General features: G+C 64.7%; 1 protein-coding gene across 1 annotated transcript in view; it reads left to right on the forward strand.

Moving 5' to 3' along the window:
* PRKCZ (protein kinase C zeta) overlaps nt 1-21,762 on the forward strand; it is a 47,668-nt gene that overhangs the window by 11,826 nt on the left and 14,080 nt on the right. Inside the window, exon 5 of the mRNA XM_040987784.1 lies at nt 20,058-20,143. Within this exon, the coding sequence (XP_040843718.1) occupies nt 20,058-20,143 (86 nt within the window). The remainder of the gene's footprint in view (nt 1-20,057; nt 20,144-21,762) is intronic.

The following is a 21,762-nucleotide window of genomic DNA, read 5'->3' on the forward strand; positions in this document are numbered from 1 at the left end:
CCACGTAGACATTGTGATTGCATTATTATTTCTCTATTCTTAAGATTTATGTGTTGGACCCGGTGTGCTAGCCTAGTGGCTAAATCCTTGCCAGGTATCTGCCTGGATCCTCTGTGAGCACCGGTTCTAATCCCGGCAGCTCCAGTTCCCATCCAGCTCCCTGCTTGTGGCCTGGGAAAGCAATGAAAGTGTCCCAGAGCCTTGGGACCCTGCACCCATGTGGGAGACCCGGAAGAAGCTCCTGGCTCCTGGCTTCGGATCGGCGCAGCACCGGCCGTTGCTGTCACTTGGGGAGTGAACCAACGGACAGAAGATCTTCCTCTCTGTCTATCTGCCTTTCTCCCCCCCCACCCTCGCAAAAATAAAATATCTTTTTGAAAAAAGATTTATCTATTTACTTCTTTGAAAAACAGAATTAGAGAGAGACAAAGATCTGTCCGCTGGTTCATTCCCCCACCAGCTGCCACAACAGGGCAGGATGTGAGCAAAGCCCACGCAGGCACCGGCTCCGCACTTGGCCGTCCTCTGCTTTCCCAGGCCATTAGCAGGGCTCGAACCAGCGCCCACAGGGGATGCTCGAGGTGCCTCGCTGCTCGTGGGCCCGCAGGCTGTTGCTGCTGTTGGCTCTGTGGGCCACACCGTCTCTGCTACAGATGCTGGGAGACAGGCGTCAGCCAGCAAGGGGCGCACAGGGCGGGGCCTGACCTGCTGGGCCCTGAGGACACCCTGGGGCTGTGGTCTCCCATGGGGTTGCCCCATGTGAGTGCCCTTGCGGGAGGGTTGACCCTGTCGAGATGGTCCTCCCAGTGCCGGAGGGGGCGGAGGCAGGCAGGTGCTCTGGAGCCACGAGTGGGGGTTCCCGAGTCCCAGCCCCCACCCGGCTCTGCGTGGGCTGCCCCCTGCTTACCAGGTCCCCGCCATTCCCAGGCAGTCTGAGCTCGGCCCCTGCTGGCCCTCTGGGCCCCACACCAGGGTAAGAAGTGTCAGCGGCAGCCGTGACCCCTGCCCCCTGGGGGGGGACGCTCAGCCGAGGCTGGGGCAGGCCAGCCTGGGGCAGCTGGGCATCCTGTGGGTGGCTGGCAAGGTGCAGGTGCAGCAGCAGCCCCGGCCTCAGCTGTGCGCGCCGCCGCCCCAGCCTCGCTCGCAGCTGCCCTGGCCGTCCCTACCGCCCCGGCACCCTGGGAAGCCCCGGGGTGGACGCGCGGCAGCAGGGCGAGGCCCCCGGCCCCGGGCTCTGGCCTGGCGCGGGCCCTCGCCATCTGCCCCACCCCCGGCCGTGCCCGCAGCCCGGGCACCCGCGTGGAGCGGGCACAGGTCGCCCCGCCGCGAGGCGAGCGCTTGTTTTCCTGTGACGTCAGCTCCTTCCCATCCGTGCCGTGTTTTAGCGCGCGCCTCGGCTGCCGGCTGCAGCTTCCCGGGGGAGCCGGGTACCACCCGGGCCTGGAGACATGAGGAGGCAGGGATGTGAGGGGCGGGTGGCGGGCCGGCCAGCGCTGCCTTGAGGCTCCCAGCCTTTGTCGGCCTGTGGGTCGGAGGATGCCTGGGAGCGCGGCCCCCGCCCCGTAGAGCGAGCGGCGGCGGGAGGAGACCGCGGTGAGAAGGCGCATCCTCGGGCTGCCGAGGCCGGGCCGTGCGGGATGGGGGATGGCGGCCGCGTCCGGCCAGGGCCTGTGGGCGGCCGGGCAGGCGCGGCGGGGGACGGCGGGGGACGCGGAGGCCAGGGGGGGCGGGGAGTGACAGATTGTCGGAGAAGGGAGCCGGGCGGGGGCGGAGGGAGGGGACGCGCGCGCGCGCGGGTGTGCGTGCGGGGCTGGGGGCTCGCGTCCCCCCAACGCCGCCACCTGGCCCGAGGTGTCCAGGGGTGTCCTGGTCACGGGGGGCCGCGATGCGTGCGGGGACGCGGGGAGGGCCGTGGCACCGACCGGGCCCTGGTCACCTGTTCCCAGCCAGCGCGCTCCGCTGCTCCGCTGCGCTGCCCGTGCGGTCCGGCACAGCGTCATGTCGGGGCCGCGGCGGCTCTGACGGCGGGCAGCGGGCACCGCTTGGCTCACCCCGTGGGTCCTGCGCAGTGGCCTCCGGGCTTTGATGCTGAGATGAGATGGTTGGAGGTAAACCCCGGGACGCGGGGTGGGGCGCGGGGCTGCGGCGAGGGTGCATCTTCCAAACGTCCATTTTGCAAGGTATTTCTGGAAGAAAAAAATAAGACAGCTGCGGCCTTCCTCCCAGCTGCAGGGCGCCCCCTCACCTGCTGCCCGCTCTGGGGTGGGGCTTGTTGGTCTTCTAGTTGGGTTGGCAAGGGACCAGACGGGACAGGGATGAGGTGTCCTTGTGCCTAGGCCCACACCGCCAGGTGTCCTGTGGCCCCTGCCCGTGCCATGGGCTGCGCAGGCTGTGCCTGGCCCCCTGCCCTTGTGCAGCCCAGGGCCCTAGCGCTGGCAGTTGCTCAGCCTGTGGCCCCTGCCCGTGCCCGGTGTGGATTCGCATTATGCCTGGGCCTTCTCCCTCCGTGTCTGTATCAAGTTATGTAAGGAGTTGTGGGCCACCGGCCGGCTCAGCCCCTGGGAAGCTGCCCCCTGGGTTCCAGGTTTCTGAGCAGGAAGGCAGGGTGGTGAGGCTCCGAAGCATGCTGCAGAGGCACCTGTGTGCACGCAGACCCACCGTCTGTGGGGCTCCCGGCAGGCAGGCCACTGGCTGCCTCGCTTGCTGACTTGGTGGTGTTGGGGATAGGAAGGGGCAGGCATGGAGTGGCCCTGGGGAGAGATGGTCTGTGGTACAGGGCACTGCCTTGTGCCCTGCCACCTTGAGCCCTTGGCGCCAGGCAGCTGGATGGCACCGCAGGAGCAGTGCCTGCAGTCTCTCTGTGGACTGACCAGACGCCCAGCCCCTGCTCCCAGCATGAAGCGGGCCAGAGTATGGCTCCAGACAGCAGGAGCTAGGGCCCAACACCAGAAACGCACCGCTTTGTGGCTCAGGGCGTGCCCCCTGCCCGCTGGGCTGCAGAGCTCAGGGCGTGCCCCCTACCCACCAGGGGGCAACGAGGCAGCGTCAGCCTCACAGGTTATTCCTAGGGTCACTTCAAGTGGGACCCCTGCAGGTGGCTCTGCTCTGCTGGGTCTCACTGTCCAGCAGACAGGTCCATGGTAGGGCAGTGAGTGGAGCCCTGCCAACGGGACGAGGTTGCATGCAATGCTTTAATCTTACTTGTGTGTGACTTCTGAAGCTTTCTAAACATCTCTTCTCGGTGTGTTTGGGGTGGGAGAAAGCCTGACTGGAAAGATCTGCTTCCTGCAGCTACCTGCAGGCGCCCTCATTTGTCACTCTGTGAAATGGGTTGGCCCACAGAACACGAGGAGGCCGTTCCAGGCCAACAGCCCAGGCTGCAGGGACCCTCGGTGCCATGTGATGTCCGCTGCGCGGTTCTCAGGATTAAGGGTCTGGGGAGACCCTCCTTCCACCGTGTGCCCATGGTCACTGTCCACTCCCGCTTCTCTTTGCTTCCCAATTCTGAGAACATGGGCATGTGGCTGTTTCCAGAACTTTCCACCCCGGCATTGCTGGTTACGTCTTTCTGTAGGCTATCACAGGTTTACCTGAGTACTGAAGAGCTGATTGTGTGTGTGTGTGTGAGGTTGGGGTCCCTGCACTGTGGGGTGTGTGAGGTTGGGGTCCCTGCACTGTGCTGGGGGTCCCTGGCTGCCCCCTGCTGTGGGGCGACCTTGGTCTGCACAGTGCCCTCCCAGGTGTCTTCCCAGCAGCTGCAGCTGTGCTGGGTGCTGCCCCTCTCCTCCTGTGAGCATGTGGGTAGCACGCTCTGCCCTTGCCGTGTGAACCCATGGGTGCTTGCTCACATGCGAGTTGGAACCTGTATCTTGGTGCCAGTTGTCCCAGTTTTGGGCATGGGTGTGGGTCAACCAGGGCTGGCCCCACCAGGTGCCTCTGTCCCTGCTGCTCTGCCACTGTGAGCTGGCAGACACAGCCCCTCTTGGCTCACTCTCCACTGACCGACGGGCAGGCTCCTCTAGAATGGACACGCCGTGGCCCTGGTGTCCTGTTACAGCAGCCACAGTGAGTGCCTCCAAGTTGTAGATCAGACCCAGGGCCTGAGGGCCTGTCCACGCTGCTGTCCTCCTAAGACACATAAGGGCCAGCACACTTTGCCCAGTCTGCCCTGAGCCACATCCACCAGGAGGGGGAGGGGCCCTGAGCCATGTGTGCGCGTGTGACCCTGTGCCCCAGTGCCATGTGCTCCTGGCGCTCTCCTTGCCGAGCTGTCGCTGCACACACAGGTGCAGGGGCGCAGAACCGCGCCCTGCAGAGCCCCAGGGCCACGTGGGTCTGGTTCTGAATTGTGCTCCCATGCAGCTCTTCTGTCCTCAGGACCTAGCCCGTGGCACGCACCTGTGGGTACCAGGCCAGACCTCCGTGAGGCCCACCCTGTCCGTGTGGTCATGGCACACCGGCAGAGGGGCTAGGAATTGCTGCCTGTCTCAGCTTTATGGCCTTGCCTCCACTCTTACTCATTCTGGTTTTTATATTTCTACTTATCTATTTGAAAGCTGTATGGGGGTGGGGGCAGGGAGACGGAAAGGGGCCTTGCCCACGCTGTTTCCCACAGTGGCTCCAGCAGCTCGGGCCGGGCCAGCCTGAAGCCAGGAGCTCCACCTGGGACCCCAGCGAGTCATGGCTGCAGCCTCCCCAGGGGCACAGCAGCAGGGAGCTGACGCTCGGTGGTGGAGCTGGGACCCCGCCCAGAGGCCTTGATCTGGGACACGCGTCTGCCTGGGCCAGACAGCGGGTTGTAAAGACCTGGGCCACCCGAGTGCAGGGCACCGTGCTTGGCGGCGACTCTGTGGTTGCTGTTTGCAACCAGCAGGGGCAGGCTCAGTGCTCAGCTGGCTGATTCTCCAGAGACGCTGGCTTTCCATGTGTCTTGACTGTTCTGTTTCCGATGGAGTCCCCAGCATGTGGCTTGGGAGAGCAGTGGAGGATGGCTCAAGGCCTTGGGACCCCACACATGTGCAAAGATGTGCTAATACACATGTAAATACAGTGTATAATGTACACACACAAAGTGAGCTAGCCAGCGTGTGCCATTCGCCAGTTATCCCCTCTGATGCCCCTAACAAGCAGGGCTGGACTGTGCCCCTACCTGGGCAGCTGAGAGGGCTGTACCTGCGGGCAGCTGAGAGGGCTCTACCTGCGGGCAGCTGAGAGGGGTGTACCTGCGGGCAGCTGAGAGGGCTCTACCTGCGGGCAGCTGAGAGGGGTGTACCTGCGGGCAGCTGAGAGGGGTGTACCTGCGGGCAGCTGAGAGGGCTGTACCTGCGGGCAGCTGAGAGGGGTGTACCTGCGGGCAGCTGAGAGGGCTGTACCTGCGGGCAGCTGAGAGGGGTGTACCTGCGGGCAGCTGAGAGGGCTGTACCTGCGGGCAGCTGAGAGGGCTCTACCTGCGGACAGCTGAGAGGGGTGTACCTGCGGGCAGCTGAGTGGGCTCTACCTGCGGGCTGCTGCCGTTGGCAGCTGAGTAGACTGCCCCCACACCCACACTACCCCTTGCGTCCTTGTGAACAGATCATTCTGCAAAGCAGAAGCCAAGACGCAGCTCTGGGGTGTGTGGCTTGCGGGGTGAGGCCAGGTGGAGCAGTGGGACCTGAGCCTCTCGTCACAGGGGGTGTTCTGGTCTTAGGGTCCAGATGGACTATGAGGGCTTCCTGCAGAAGCAGCCTCTGGCAGAGGCCCGCCTTGGCCTGGGCAGCACAGGCCCCTTGGTGGCTGGCACGTGCTGGCCGCCAGGCACTGCCACTGAAGGCACCATTCAGAACGGTCTGAATGGTGGCTTTTTCCCCTGCTGTGGGGCTGGGGCAGGGCTGGGAGCCCACTCTGCCTCGCCCAGCAGCACTGCCCAGCCGGCAGCTCCTCGCCGGGGTGGGCCCTGACTTCCCCCTTGCCTCTCCTTCCCGCTTCCTCCTTCCTGCTGAAATTTCCACTCAGAAACCCTCGGTCTGGCTCCCAGGTCACCTGGGTCCCCCTCAAGTCCCAGGTGACCCCACTGTCTCCCACACTGAGGGCTGTGGGTTGGGGTGCATGGCTGGCCTCTCAGCAAGGCCCCGTGCTGAAATCACCCCATCCATGCAGACCGCACAACATTGCAAAGGTGGCGAGGCAAAATGCTGGAATGGTCAGATAGCCCTCGGTTCCCTGGCCCTCATCCGAGTCACGTGCTTGGTGGGGGGCTGAATCCCCTGGGCAGGGCCCTGAGTGGTAGTGACACAAAGTCATTCCCTGGTGGTCCCCAGCAGCCACTGCCCTGTCACTTGCCCCTCACTGCTGCCCCACAGTGGCTGTTCTGGCGGGAACCGTGGTCAGGGTGCAGGGTTGGGATGAGGTTCTTCCTGGCGACCCTGGTGCCCACCCAGGGTAGTTTTGAGCTCGGGAGAGTGTGTGGCAAGGGGCAGGAGTGTACCAGTGGCCACAGGAGGCAGTGTGGTCAGCTGCAGAGGGTTGCAGAGTCGCTGAGCACAATGCCGTGGCCTGCACCTGTCTGGGTTGGTTTGAGGGTGGACAGTGGAGCAGGCATGGGTGCCGACTAAAGCTTGGACTCCCTTGTGTGGAGACTGCCCCGGGGTCTTGGCAACTGGCCTGCTTGTCTTCAGCGTGTTGTGGGCTTGAAGTTGGGCCCAACATCCTCTCCCCTGGCTGCGTCTCATGAGCATCCTCTGCCCTGGCTGCGTCCATGAGCCTCTTCTCCCGTGGCTGCGTCCACGAACCTCCTCTCCCGTGGCTGCGTCCACGAACCTCCTCTCCTGTGGCTGCGTCCCATGAGCCTCCTCTCCCGTGGCTGCATCCCATGAGCCTCCTCTCCCGTGGCTGTGTGTGTCCCACGAGCCTCCTCTCCCGTGGCTGCGTCCCATGAGCCTCCTCTCCCGTGGCTGCGTCCCATGAGCCTCCTCTGACCTGGCTGCGTCCCATGAGCCTCCTCTCCCATGGTGTATCCTGCATGGAATAGGAATCCAGGTTATGAACACCCTGCTTCCCCGACCCCAGATCACAGGGTGCATACACATCTGTGGCCCCCAGCTTCCACTCCTCCCAGCTTGTGGCTTGCTTAAGGTGCTCACAGGTGGTCCTCAGGTCTTATTGCCGCCACTGCTGGCCACATTTGTCCTTTAGGAGGCCACGGGGGGTGCTGGGTCTTGTGCTCAGGCCAGGCAGAATCCTTGGTGTGCCCATACCTGCGGACACACTTACCTGTCGGTCGCCTCTCAGCAGCCATGCCTGTGGACAAGCAGGGCCTGTGTGTGCTGCCTGTGGTTCTGCTAGGAGCTTCTGGGTTCCACACAGCAGCTGCAATTCCATGCCAGCTGCTCACAGCCACCCCACAATGTTCACCTCTTCCTGTTTCCTTTGCGGTAGCCATCCCATGATGGCGCCCCATCTGCCTGGCCGCCTGCAGGTCCCGGCTGCTCCGCGTCTGTCCACTCCCTCCCAACCAGGCGTGGTCAGTTCAGCGCTGCCACACACCCACCTGTTTTTCTGTAAAGTGAATTCTGAGTGGGAAGAAGCATGGAACAGGCTACTCAGTGTGGGGACCCAGGCCTGGGTTGTCAGGGTTCTCAGCCACACAGGCCATGTGTGCACAGGGCTGGGTTATCAGGGTTCTCAGCCACACAGGCCACGTGTGCACAGGGCTGGGTTATCAGGGTTCTCAGCCACACAGGCCACGTGTGCACAGGGCTGGGCTGGGCTGGTCTTGTGCTGACCACATGTTCACATTCCCTTATCTGTGAGCACTGAAGGACACATGTGGTATATACTCCTGGGAGCCCAGGCCCGTACACAATATGTGTGTGTGTGGGCACGGTGGGCTGCAGTGTGGGCGGTGTAGTGTGGGTCCCACGTGGACGGTGTAGTGTGAGGTCCTGCGTGGACGGTGTAGTGTGAGTGCCCACGTGGACGGTATAGTGTGGGTCCCATGTGGATGGTGTGCGAGGTCCCGTGTGGACGGTGTATTGTGAGGTCCCACATGGACGGTGTAGTGTGGGTCCCGCGTGGACGGTGTATTGTGAGGTCCCACGTGGACGGTGTAGTGTGGGTCCCACGTGGACGGTGTAGTGTGGGTCACCTGTGGGTGGTGTAGTGTGGGTCCCACGTGGACGGTGTATTGTGAGTGCCCACGTGGACGGTGTAGTGTGGGTCACCTGTGGACGGTGTAGTGTGGGTCCCACGTGGACGGTGTAGTGTGGGTCACCTGTGGGCGGTGTAGTGTGGGTCCCACGTGGACGGTGTAGTGTGGGTCCCACGTGGACGGTGTAGTGTGGGTCCCACGTGGACGGTGTAGTGTGGGTCACCTGTGGGTGGTGTAGTGTGGGTCCCACGTGGACGGTGTATTGTGAGTGCCCACGTGGACGGTGTAGTGTGGGTCACCTGTGGACGGTGTAGTGTGGGTCCCACGTGGACGGTGTAGTGTGGGTCACCTGTGGGCGGTGTAGTGTGGGTCCCACGTGGACGGTGTAGTGTGGGTCACCTGTGGACGGTGTATTGTGAGGTCCCGCGTGGACGGTGTATTGTGAGGTCCCGCGTGGACAGTGTATTGTGAGGTCCCACGTGGACGGTGTATTGTGAGGTCCCACGTGGACGGTGTATTGTGAGGTCCCACGTGGACGGTGTAGTGTGGGTCACCTGTGGGTGGTGTAGTGTGGGTCCCACGTGGACGGTGTAGTGTGGGTCCCACGTGGACGGTGTAGTGTGGGTCACCTGTGGACGGTGTATTGTGAGGTCCCGCGTGGACGGTGTAGTGTGGGTCACCTGTGGGCGGTGTAGTGTGGGTCCCACGTGGACGGTGTAGTGTGGGTCCCACGTGGATGTGCATCTGCAGCCATCTGCTGCCCTCCCCCGTCTCCCCTGCATGCCCCCTGGGAGTGGTGTCTTTGGGTCAGGAGGTTCGTGCCCTCCTGGGTGCCCTGTCTGTCCCTGGGCAGAGCTAGCTGTGTGGCCATGGGCTGCACTCCCTGGCTGGTGCCAGGCCCAGCTTGTTAAGCTCTCGGGTGGCATCCACTGGCAAGTCCCTTTTCTCCCGTGCAGCCCTGCCCCTGGCGCCCACTTCTCCAGTGTGGCCTCTAGCCCGTGACTGTTGGATCCCTCGTGTGGGTGCCCGGGGATCCCATGTTGGTACGGATTTGGGATTTTCAGGGGGCGCCCCCCCAAGCAGAGCCCTGCACAGCCACAGTGTGTGTGGTGGGCGAGTGGAGCCTCTTGGAGGCACACTGGGTGGGGGACAGGCCGCCCGGCTGGCACAAGGTCCGTGTCTGCACACACCGCCCTTTACCCCGCAATCTCTGGGGCCGGAATTCCAGAAACCCCTTCTGCCCTCGCCACCACTTGAGCCCACGGATGCGGAGGTTGGGCCCGAGGAGTCCCCGTTCTAGGACGAGACGCAGGTGAGGCTGAGAGCTGAGCTCTGAGGGCTGCTTGCTCAAGACAAAGTACTGACCAGAGCCGCTGAAAGTGCAGTGGCCCCAGGACTGGCCTGGGGGCGTGGCCGGGCCCTGGCTGGGGCGTGGCCTGCCCCGTGGGGCGGGGTCTCCTCGGGAAGGGGCGGGGATGGGGCGTGGCCTGCCCCGTGGAGGCGGGTCTCTTCGGGAAGGGGCGGGGCCTGTCTCGTGGGGCGGGGTCTCCGGGAAGGGGTGTGGCCTGCCCCGTGGGGGCGGGGTCTCCGGGTGGGTCCAGCACCGGAAAGGCGGAATGGCCCTGGCCTGGGGAGGTCCGGCCACACCCGCCGTGACCGGCTGGAGACTTGGGCCTCCTGCAGGGGTTTGCTGAGTGCCCGTGCCCTGGTCTTCCGGGGAAGTTGGAGCCGCCCCTGCTTCAGGTGCGTGGCAGTCTGGGAGTGACAGCCTGGGCCGGTGTCGGGCGCTGGGGCTGATCAGCCTCAGGGGTGATAGCTCCTCCTCTGACCCCTGGCCATCCTCTTGATCCCAGGCCGGGGCGGTCAGGGTGGCTCCTGCCTTGTCTTGGTGCCGGTTCCCCGCCTCATCTCTCCGTCTCCCTGTAAGAAGCGCTGCTCTTGGTCCCCAGCTCTACCCCTGCTGGGTGACATGCCTGCCCACGCCAGTGAGGCGTGAGCGAGGCAGTCGCACCGGGTCCCTTCCCCTGGTGGCCCTGTCTGCCTGCCTGGCCTTCTCCTCTGCTGGCCGTGCCCAGGGCCAGTCTGGGTAGGATGCTGTGGCCGCAGCCCGAGGGCTGGACAGTGCGTGGTCCTCCCAGGGCTGGGCGGCAGGCTCCATCTGTCGCTTGCACTGTAATATGGTGTCGTCCAGGCACTAGCTGCCCACGCCTGACAGCCTGGAGTGACCTGGTACTGATGGGAGGGGAGACAGGCTCCCCGAGGTTGGGAGCCGGCACGTGTGCTGCAGCTTCTGGGCGTCATCAGAGGTGGCGACCCTAGTGCTCACCCCCCCAGCTTCACTCAGCCCGTCCACTCGGTCATTCCCGAATGTCAGCAGCGGAAGGGCTGGGCTGAGGCTGCCCCAGGGCACAGGGGAGCAGGAAGCCTGGAGGCCAGGCACTCGGTGTGGTGTCCACACTCCCGCCTGCTCTTGCTGACCCACAGAGGCATTGGCTGCAGCCACAGCTGTGAGCCCTGGAAGCCACTCTCAGGTAAGCTGAGTGGGCTGTGGCCCACGCAGGGCGGGGTGTGGCCCACGCAGGGCAGGGTGTGGCCCACGCAGGGCAGGATGTGGCCCACACAGGGCAGGGTGTGGCCCACACAGGGCAGGGTGTGGCCCACGCAGGGCAGGATGTGGCCCACGCAGGGCGGGGTGTGACCCACGCAGGGCAGGGTGTGACCCACGCAGGGCAGGGTGTGGCCCACACAGGGCAGGGTGTGACCCACGCAGGGCAGGGCATGGCGTGGGCGCCTGGACACTGGGCAGGGCGTGGGCGCCTGGAAGCAGGGCATGGCGTGGGCGCCTGGACACTGGGCAGGGCGTGGGAGCCTGGAAGCAGGGCATGGGCACCTGGACACTGGGCAGGGCGTGGGAGCCTGGAAGCAGGGCATGGGCGCCTGGACACTGGGCAGGGCGTGGGAGCCTGGAAGCAGGGCATGGGCGCCTGGACACTGGGCAGGGCGTGGGAGCCTGGAAGCAGGGCATGGCGTGGCGCCTGGAAGCAGGGCATGGCGTGGGAGCCTGGAAGCAGGGCATGGCGTGGGTGCCTGGACACTGGGCATGGCGTGGGTGCCTGGACACTGGGCATGGCGTGGGAGCCTGGACACTGGGCAGGGCATGGCGTGGGCGCCTGGACACTGGGCAGGGCGTGGGCGCCTGGACACTGGGCAGGGCATGGGCACCTGGTCACTGGGCAGGGCATGGGAGCCTGGACACTGGGCAGGGCATGGGCGCCTGGACACTGGGTAGTGCATGGTCCACACAGGAATCCCAGATGCTGGGCAGGGCGTGGGCACCTGGACACTGGGCAGGGCATGCCCACATGTATGCAGGAGTCCCAGGTCCTGTTAGCGGCGCGGGAGTTGCAGTGGAATGCCCTGGTGTGACCCGCTTCATGTGTTGGTAAGTGGGGCATCCATCCCTGGCAGGTCAAATTGAATCCCTTGTGAGAACCAGCTCTGCACCTGCTTTGCAGCTAGTGGCTCGGGGTTTGGAGCCCAGCGAGGGAACCCACGTGTGTTTTGTCTCTGACTGGAGGCTGCAGCACCCATCCCCTGGCCTCTTACCCTGGCACTGACTTGCCCTTCAGCCTCAGACGTACAAATGTGGCTGCCCCTCTCTCGGTGTCTGGGCTGTGATGCTGAAGTCACCTTGCAGTTGCACTGCACGTACTGCCCCGCACAGCCAGCCCCCCGTCCCCATGGGGACACCGTCCCGCACAGCCAGCCCCCCGTCACCGTGGGGACACCACCCTGCACAGCCAGCCCCCCCTTCCCTGTAGGGACACCGCCCCACACAGCCAGCTCCCCGTCGCCGTGGGGACACCACCCTGCACAGCCAGCCCCCCCTTCCCTGTAGGAACACCGCCCCGCACAGCCAGCCCCCCCGTCGCCGTGGGGACACTGCCCCACACAGCCAGCCCCCCATTCCCAGTGGGGACACCGTCCCGCACAGCCAGCCCCCCATTCCCAGTGGGGACACCACCCTGCACAGCCAGCTCCCTCCGTTCCTGTAGGGACACCGCCCCGCACAGCCAGCCCCCCCCCTTCCCTGTAGGGACACCGCCCCGCACAGCCAGCCCCCCCCGTCCCCATGGGGACACCGCCCCGCAAGCCAGCCCCCTCTGTCTGCACAGTACCCCTGGGTACTGTCCCCCTGTCCTCTTCGAAGGAGCCTGTCCTTTCAGGAACCATGGTGGTGACACAGCAGCTCAGCAGCATGGGTGGTCACTGCTCAGTCTGGACTGGTCATCCACGTGTCACCTCGCAGGGGAATGAAGGACCTCATCTCACGGTCAGGAAGCGGCTGCAGTGCTGACCCCCAGGTGTCGTCTTGTGCCCAGATGTTGTTTCTTTCCAACATACTGTGGTCCTGAAGCGGTGCGGCCATATCCTGATTAGGGGAAGCCCCAGTTCCGTCATGCCTGTGGTCTGCAGGGCTGTGCTTTTGTTCTGTAAAGAGGGCCCGGTGCAGTTGAGTGGTGGGTGAAGCCATTGTATGAGATGCCAACATCCCACAGGAACTGCAGTTCAAGTCCCGGCTGTTCCACTTCCTGTCGAAAGCAGCAGCGTGTGCCAGGCTCATGGGTTCCTGCACCCTTGTGGGGGACAAAAGAAGCTCCTGGCTCCCCCGACATTAGCCTGGCCTGGCCCAGCCCCGCCCCGGTCCCGGCCTCAGCCCTGCCCAGCCCCGGTCCTGGCCTCAGCCCTGCCCAGCCCCGGTCCCCAGCCTCAGCCCTGCCCAGCCCCTCAGGCTGGCCCATTTACAGCCTGTGTCTCTCTTGCTGTAATTGAACGAGCAAACAGAAGCTAGGAGGCCCTGTCCTGCTCCTGTCGGAGGCTCTCCTTGTAGTGCTGTCTGCTCGTGTCCAGGAGCCGGCCTGTGTGCACTGATACGGTTGGCGTGTGTGGCTCCAAGCAGGTGCACCTGCCTGGCAGGCACATGTGCGGGATTGAACCTGCGGCATCCTGGGAAGACAAGCCAGTCGCTCGTTACTGAGACGAGCCGTGGCCGTCACTGGGAGGAAAGGCCAGTCGCCCATTACTGAGATGAGCCGTGGCCGTCACTGGGAGGACGGGCCGCTGATTGCCCGTTACTGAGACGAGCCGTGGCCGTCACTGGGAGGACAGGCCAGTCGCTCGTTACTGAGATGAGCCATGGCCGTCACTGGGAGGACGGGCCGGTGATTGCCCGTTACTGAGACGAGCTGTGGGTGTCGCTGGGAGGACAGGCCAGTCGCCATTACTGAGACGAGCCGTGGGTGTCGCTGGGAGGACAGGCCAGTCGCCCGTTACTGAGACGAGCCGTGGGTGTCGCTGGGAGGACAGGCCAGTCGCCCGTTACTGAGACGAGCTGTGGGTGTCGCTGGGAGGACAGGCCAGTCGCCCGTTACTGAGACGAGCTGTGGATGTCACTGGGAGGACAGGCCGCTGATTGCCCGTTACTGAGACGAGCTGTGGCCGTTGCTGGGAGGACAGGCCAGTCGCCCGTTACTGAGACGAGCCGTGGCCGTCACTGGGAGGACAGGCCAGTCGCCCGTTACTGAGACGAGCCGTGGCCGTCACTGGGAGGACAGGCCAGTCGCCCGTTACTGAGACGAGCCGTGGCCGTCACTGGGAGGACAGGCCAGTCGCCCGTTACTGAGACGAGCCGTGGCCGTCACTGGGAGGACAGGCCAGTCGCCCGTTACTGAGACGAGCTCAGCTTGCACATCGTGGCCTGTTTTGCTCTGAGCTCGGGGAGGGGCCTGAGGAAGGATATGCTATTTCTCGGTTCACTGGCAGTTCCGTGTGTGTCACACCTTCCTGTGATGTAGCATTCACGCAGGCCTTTTTCTCTTGTTACTTCTGCTGTGTTTTCAGGGATTTTGAAGTCTAAGTGTGTGTGTGATATTATATATATAACGTGTCCTCCAGGGTACCGTGGCCCATAGGAAGTGGGGTGGGGACCCACCACGCCCCTGACCAGGAGTGGCCGGTGGCAGCCTTGCCCCTAGGTGGCCTGTTAACTCTCTTTTTCTAAGATTTATATATTTTTATCGGAAAGGCAGATCTACAGAGATGGGATACAGACAGAAAGATATTTCATCCACCAGTTTACTCCATAAGTGGCCACAATGGTGAGAGCTGAGCTGATCTGGGGGCAGGAACCAGGAGCCTCCTCTGGGTCTCCCACGCAGGTGCAGGGTCCCAAGGCCTTGGGCCGTCCTCGACTGCCTTCCCAGGCCACAGGGAGGGAGCTGAATGGGGAGCAGAGCAGCTGGGACTCGAACCTGTGTGCCTAGGGGATGCTGGTGCCAGGGTTCATGAGCCTTTTCGGTTCTCCTGCTGCTCCTTGTGTCCCGTCTGTGCGCCACGTGAGCCGCGTCCCACCCCGTCGCCGGCAGCCGTCTCCGAGCCGTGCCTCTGGGCAGTCCTGCAGGACCTCCACACATGTGTTGCTGCTCGTTACCGTTCTGGTTTCGCCGGCATCTGCCCTCGGTGACTGGGAGGGCCCACCTGCTGCCACCAGGGCACCTGGCATGCCCAGGCATCCCACCTGCTGCCACCAGGGCACCTGGCACGCCCAGGCATCCCACCTGCTGCCCCCAGGGCACCTGGCACACCCAGGCATCCCACCTGCTGCCCCCAGGGCACCTGGCACACCCAGGCATCCCACCTGCTGCCACCAGGGCACCTGGCACGCCCAGGCATCTCACCTGGTCCCACTGCCTCACTGAGGCTTCGCTGCTTGGATGGTTGACCTGCCCTCTGCACGAGCCTCCCTTGCATTAATCCGGTGTTTCCGCTACACTTTGTTTTGTTCGCTGTGGAGTATGTTAAAGCGCTTCTTCCGGTAACTGCTGTAGGAGCTTGGCTCCGCCTCTTTGTTTCTGGGCCGCTGTCCTCGGCATCCGGGTCAGCCCTGTCCTACGTCCCAGTGTCAGCTGACACCCACCCAGAGCCTTTCCACAGACATGCCCCCACAGCCTGGCAGGTCGCACGGTGACCTCACTGCTGTCGCCCCTGGGAAAGGACCCCAGGTCGGGCAGGGGCCCTGCTGCAGCTTTGGGACATGGGAGCTGTGGCTTCCGCCGGAAGGGCTGCCCGTCAGTCCTGTGAGCTCCTTCGCGCTTTCTGCTTGCCCCTTTGAGCACCGTGGCCTCGTGAAAGCCTGTGCTGTGTCCCTGTCAGGAGGGGTGTGGTGTGTCATGGAGACCGTCAGTCACCATCAGATGCCACCCATTCCCCCATGGCACACCCTGTCCCCATCACCCTGCCCCCAAGACACACCCCGTCCCCCATGGCACACCCTGCCCCCAAGACACACCCCGCCCCCCATGGCACACCCCATCCCCCATGCCACACCCCGCCCCCCATGCCACACCCTGCCCCCCACGACACACCCCGCCCCCCATGGCACACCCCGCCCCCCATGGCACACCCTGCCCACCATGACACACCCCGCCCCCCATGGCACACCCTGCCCCCAAGACACACCCCGCCCCCCATGGCACACCCTGCCCCCAAGACACACCCTGCCCCCAAGACACACCCCACCCCCATGGCACACCCTGCCCACCATGACACACCCTGCCCCCCCCCCCGACACACCCCGCCCCCCATGGCACACCCTGCCCCCCACGACACACCCCGCCCCCATGGCACACCCTGCCCCCAAGACACACCCCGCCCCCCATGGCACACCCTGTCCCCAAGACACACCCTGCCCCCACGACACACCCCGCCCCCCACGACACACCCTGCCCCCCATGACACACCCCGCCCCCCACGACACACCCCGCCCCCCATGGCACACCCCGCTCCCATGGCACACCCTGCCCCCAAGACAGACCCCGCCCCCAAGACACACCCCGTCCCCAATGGCACACCCTGCCCACCATGACACACCCCGCCCCCCAAGACACACCCCGTCTCCCATGGCACACCCTGCCCACCATGACACACCCCACCCCCCATGGCACACCCTGCCCCCAAGACACATCCCGCCCCCCATGGCACGCCCTGCCCCCCATGGCACACTCCGCCCTCCATGGTACACCCTGCCCCCAAGACACACCCCGCCCCCCATGGCACACCCTGCCCACCATGACACACCCCGCCCCCAAGACACAACGCTACACCCTGCCCCCCAACACACACCCTGGCCCATCTGTGTCTGTCTTGGTGTGCTGCCCCTGGGTTCTAGCACATTCTTCTCTTTGAGAATTTCCGTATGACTCTTCCCTGTGGCATCCCAATTCCCCGGTCAGTTTGCTTTGCAGTCATCTGGCTATGCACCCCGAGTGACCACGTCAGCTATGGGCCTGTGTCCAGTGACTGGTCACCTGCTGGTGGTGTGGCTTAAAAGCGGAGCCCGCCAGCCGGGCTGAGTCCAGCAGGATGCGCCCACGGTCCACCTAGACTTAAGCGGTTGGGGCATCCGGCAGCTGCTTCCTGCATGGGATCATGGCCTCAGGTTGCTCCACAGTGGACAGGGGGAAAGGACAGGACAGTACCCCAGGACCAGGGGCCCCCCTTGCTGGGTTTTGGACCATCACCCCTCTCCTCCCTCCGCAGAGGGGCTGTCACACGCCCACCCCACACACGTCACGCATCTGCCAAGGAACGGGCTCAGGGGAGACACGAGGCTCACCTACAGATTCGTGGCTCGGAGGAAGCGTGCATGCCAGACCCGGAGTGGACATGCTGGCGTGGAGAAGCCCGTGGACTGGGGCTGCCCTCCACTCCCAGGAGACCTAACTCCCCTGCAATAGCATCGCCAGAGGCGGCCTGGGTCCTTGGCCTCCCTCGGGCTGGCCACAGCTGGCTGAGATGTGGGGAGCCCCTCAGACACACCTCCCCTTCCTCTGCTTGCCTCCCAGCAGGGTTCCCTTCAGGGCCACGGGAACCCCCTTCCCACAGCCTCTGCATTTTCAAAACCTCCATGGGATGAGTCTGCTGTCCCCAGGCTGCACCCTGTGGCCCCTGAACCTCCTCTGCTGTCCAGCAGGGGGCCCACGCCATCCCAACGGCGGCCTCCCCACAAAGCCACGTGCTGTCCTTGTCCGGTGTACACAAGACCTCCCCATGCTGCAGCTCGGTCCCCAGGAAGGCAGCTTCCCTCCCCTTCTCACCTGCCTGCCCCGCGCCCAGCACCAGGAAGAACTGGGGCCTGTGCTCTACATGCAGGCAGCAGCGGGTCGTGCCCGCCCACCAGCGGTGTCCGGGTGGGCAGGCCATGCCCTGGGCTTGCTGCCCGCCTCCCCTCTCCTTCCTGGCCACGTGAGCGCTCTGGGACAGGGTGTTGCCAGGGACGCCCTGAGGTCCAGTGGGGACCCACGGGCGGTCTGAGGGCGGTGCTGTGGCAGTTGGCAGTAGGAACATCGGGGCTCTTGGCGCTTGTCCCGCGTGCTGGCTCCCCCCGGTGGTTCCCCATGCGCTCGGCAGTGTGGGCAGTGTGGTTGATTCTTCACTTCTCAGGCTATGGTCCCCACTGGGGCCCCATCCCTGTCCCCTGCCAGGCAGTGGGGTAACCTTGCTGAACCCTGGTGCGTATGTGGACCATCACAGGGAGAGTGGGCATAGCATGGCAGCCTTTGGACAGAGGCACCATCAGCTGGGAGCCAAGCCCTCCTGTGGCCAGCTCCTGCAAGGGAGGGTGGACGTCTGGCGGCTGGCCTGACCTTCCAGGGTCCTGCAGTGCTTGGGCCAGCCACACCCTGCGCCGGGGCTCTCGGTCACAAGGGGTCATGGCCGCCCTGCCTCGCACACGCTGGGCCCTGGATCGGGGCGGCCCTGGGCTGCTTCCCGGGCTGTTGCCGAGCTGAGTTTTGAAAATGTGTTTTTATTCGCCTTGTGGAGTGCTCAAGACGCTGTGTTGCCCTGGAAACCAACTCGTTAGCATGCCTGCGCCCAACCTAATTATAGAATGTCAAAGGCAAGCGAAGAGCTCCTGGGGACTGTGGGGTTGGGGAGCACAGGGGAAGTGGGGCGCTCACCGCCCCGGGCCGGGTGCACCCCAGTGGGGGCTGTGGGGTTGGGAAGCACAGGGGAAGTGGGGCTCACCGCCCCGGGCCAGGTGCACCCCAGTGGGGGCTGTGGGGTTGGGGAGCACAGGGGAAGTGGGGCGCTCACCGCCCCGGGCCGGGTGCACCCCAGTGAGGGCTGTGGGGTTGGGGAGCACAGGGGAAGTGGGGCGCTCACCGCCCTGGGCCGGGTGCACCCCAGTGGGGGCTGTGGGGTTGGGGAGCACAGGGGAAGTGGGGCTCACCGCCCCGGGCCAGGTGCACCCCTTCAGCCTGAGGTGGGCCAGGTGAGCAGGCTGCCACAGCCCCTCTCCACCACCCAGAAAGGGGTTCACACTGCCTCAGATCTGGATCCCTGGGGCCGCCAGGCAGCACAGATGCAGACCTGGATGCTGTGGTCAGAGGCTTGGCAGTTTGTAGTCTCGGGTGGTAGCAGCATTGTGGGGACACAGACTTTTCCAGAAAGATGCTTGGGGGCCACACTCATGCCCAGGCCTGCCGTGAGAGAAGCACTGGGAGGGCAGCCCATGTGCCACCTGCAGCGGTGAGCGCCTGGGCCATGGCACTGGGACGGCAGCCCGTGTGTGCCACCTGCAGCAGTGAGTGCCTGGGCCATGGCACTGGGAGGGCAGCCTGTGTGCCACCCACAGCGGTGAGCTCCTGGGCCATGGCACTGGGACGGCAGTCTGTGTGCCACCCGCAGCAGTGAGTGCCTGGGCCATGGCACTGAGTCATGGTGGGCAGCAGGGCATGCGGCCAGCACGTGCCCACACGGAGCCTGTGGCGGGAGTGTGGAGCTCTGTGCTGCTTTGCCATGTGCCGCCATTCCAGAACAGCCACACAAGGAAGTGGCGATGTGGCTCGGTTCACTGCAGCCCCTGCGCCGGCACCTGCTGCCTCTCGGGGATGGTGTGTGTTCGCAGGGAGCCCTGCTGGGAGCAGAGGGAACTTGGACCGGGCACTGGGTGGAAAGGGGCTGAGACCTGGTCCTGGCACGGCTCGACCTGACTGCCTGGACTCTCAGTGTGTTTCTCTCCCCATGTCCCGGGACAGTGAGGGGGGTGAGTGTCACAGTCAGGGGCAAACAGGACCACCCCCTGGGCTGGGCAGGCGGAGCTGGTGTCCTATCCCGGGAGGGGTGGGGCACACGGGGTGGGGGGGCCAGATCCCGGCTCCCAAGGTGGCTGAGGTGGGAAGTGACCCTGCCTGGCCCCACTGCATGGAGGTGGCCTGTCCCCAGTGGCACCCAGGCTCCTGTGCGGTCTGCCTGCTGGCGGAGAGGAGCGGGTTCTGCAGCACCATGACCTGGTTCTGGCAGGTCCCAGCTGGAGCTGCTGAGCTGCTTGTTTTCAAAACATTCCGTTAGGGTTTCCACCCGGCATGCTCGCTCACCTCCACCGGCTCATGAAAGTGGCTTTTGCTGCGCGTCTTATAAAGCACAAAGCGTCCCATTGTGCACTGCACTTCCCCAGGTTGGTCCTCGTCAGCCTGTGGAGCTGCCGAGAGCGCCGGGCTGCGGGGCACATCTCTGGCTGTCTCCGCTGTGACAATGAGCGCTCCCAGGGTCCGCTCCCCCTGCCCTGAGATTGGCCTGGGTCGCCAGCACCCTGGCGGGGAGCCCTGACCCCTCTCGCCTCCCGGCTCCCGTGAGTCGGTGAGTGGAGTGGTGCTGATGCTGGGCCGGTGCCGTGCTGGAGGCTGGCAGTAGGCCCTGGGGCGTTGTCCACTCTCCTCCATGACCACCTCTATCCTGTGTGGAGAGCAGGGTCCAGCCTCCCCCAGGGGAGAGTCGTGTGAGGAGGGGACCGAGCTGGCTCTGCCCGGCCACCGCCAGGCTCCGGGCAGGCGTGTGGTACCACTGCTCATGCCTCTCTGGCCTTTTGCAGAATCCATCTACCGCCGGGGAGCCAGAAGATGGAGGAAGCTCTACCGCGCCAACGGTCATCTCTTCCAGGCCAAGCGTTTTAACAGGGTGAGTGCCCACCCCGCTTGTCTCATGACCCCCTCAGCACACAGGGTCCTGCAGGCTTCCCCCAGGTGGTGCCAGTGGCTCCTCATGGCTCCTGCACACCCGGGTTCCGTGTCCCCCAGCCAGCCTGGTGGCACAGTGGATCCCACCAACACGTGCCTCCCTCCGTAGCCTCCGGAGGACACGCGCATGTTCCCTGCATTTTCCTCACGGTGCCATCCCACGTACCATAAATGAGGTGGGCATGTTGATTCCCTCCCCAGAGGGCACACGGGAGCGCGCAGTGCTGTGTGCAGCCTCCTGGCAGCCCTCAGGGGGCAGGGATCTCCTTGCTCCCTGCCATTTGTGCCATGCTTGGCAGGCAGCCGCCCCAGCAGTTGGAAGGATGGAGGCAGTTCCGCTGCTATTGTAAGCTCCATCCTTTCCGCTCTGTCAGAGTGACACGGACACGTGGGGGCTGGTCCAGGAGGTGGGCGTTGTGGACTGTCACTTGTGCCTCTCCCAGGCCCTTTCATTTGGCGGGAGCAGGGCTCACGCATCCTCAGCCCTGCGCCGGGAGCTGACGTGGGAGAGGGGAGGGCAGACTCGGGTCAGAGCAGTCAGGGAGGGCAGCAGATGCTGTGTAGACCCCGGGGAGCTTTCTGCAGGAGGTGCTGGGAGCAGTAGGGCTTGATGGGCAGAGCCTCGGGGTCCCTGAGGCTGAGTCTTGGGGCTCCAGACCACAGGAAGCCCAGGTGGGTATCAGCTGTGTGCTGGGAGATAGAGGGGCCTGGTGCTCTGGATGGCAGGTGAGGGTGTCTGTGGGGTGCAGTACCTGAGTACAAGCCTGCCCAGCAGAACTGCCCCTTGCCTGTCCCTGGGCTCAGCCCTGCCCCTGGCAGTCTGTGTGTGTGTGTGTGTGTCCCTGGGCTTGGAGGAGCAGTCATTGGATATGGCCTGACCCACCCCACAGGGCCTCATTCCATCCATCATGTCCACCCTGGGGTCCTGGGCAGTGTATCTGTAGGGAGGGTTGGGACCCCGCCCTGGCAGGCCTCAGCTGGGATCCAGGCCTGGGACACCTTAGCTCGTATGCTAGGACAGCCGGCCCCTTCTGCCTGGCTCCGCAGGTGCCCTGGGGTCCGCACAGGCCACCACCTGGCAGACGCCCCTTCCTGACTGTCCCTGCCACGCTTGACTGTGGCCAGGGACTTGTGTCCACCTCTGACTCCTTCACTGATCCAGCCAGGTCCTTCCCCAGCTCCTCACCACACCTGTGCTGCCCACTCCCCAGACAAGAGCAGGCAAGCCCAGGAGCCACCCCAGAAACCCTGGCCGTGTCAAAGTACAGGCGGGAGACGTGACCCCCTCTTTGCTCGCACCAGCTCACCTGCTGGCCTGGAGGTGCTCTGCACTCCGGGCTGCCACAGGGCTGGTTCAGTGGGACTCGGCAGGACCTGGAGGGGATGAAGCATCCCCCAGCATGTGTCGAAGCCCAGGGGTAACACGAGGGGTGCCATGGCCTGGGGTCTGTGGCTCCCGGCCTGCCTCTGCACGGACCTTCCGTAGGCACTTCTAGAAGGTGCAGCTGTGTTCTGGGGAGGAGGCAGCTCCTCCAGCCCCCTTCAGGAGAGCCCTGGAGG

This window comes from Ochotona curzoniae, unplaced genomic scaffold (genome assembly GCF_017591425.1).
Source record: "Ochotona curzoniae isolate NIBS_2020 unplaced genomic scaffold, NIBS_Ocur_1.0 contig_4792, whole genome shotgun sequence".
NCBI lineage: Eukaryota > Metazoa > Chordata > Mammalia > Lagomorpha > Ochotonidae > Ochotona > Ochotona curzoniae.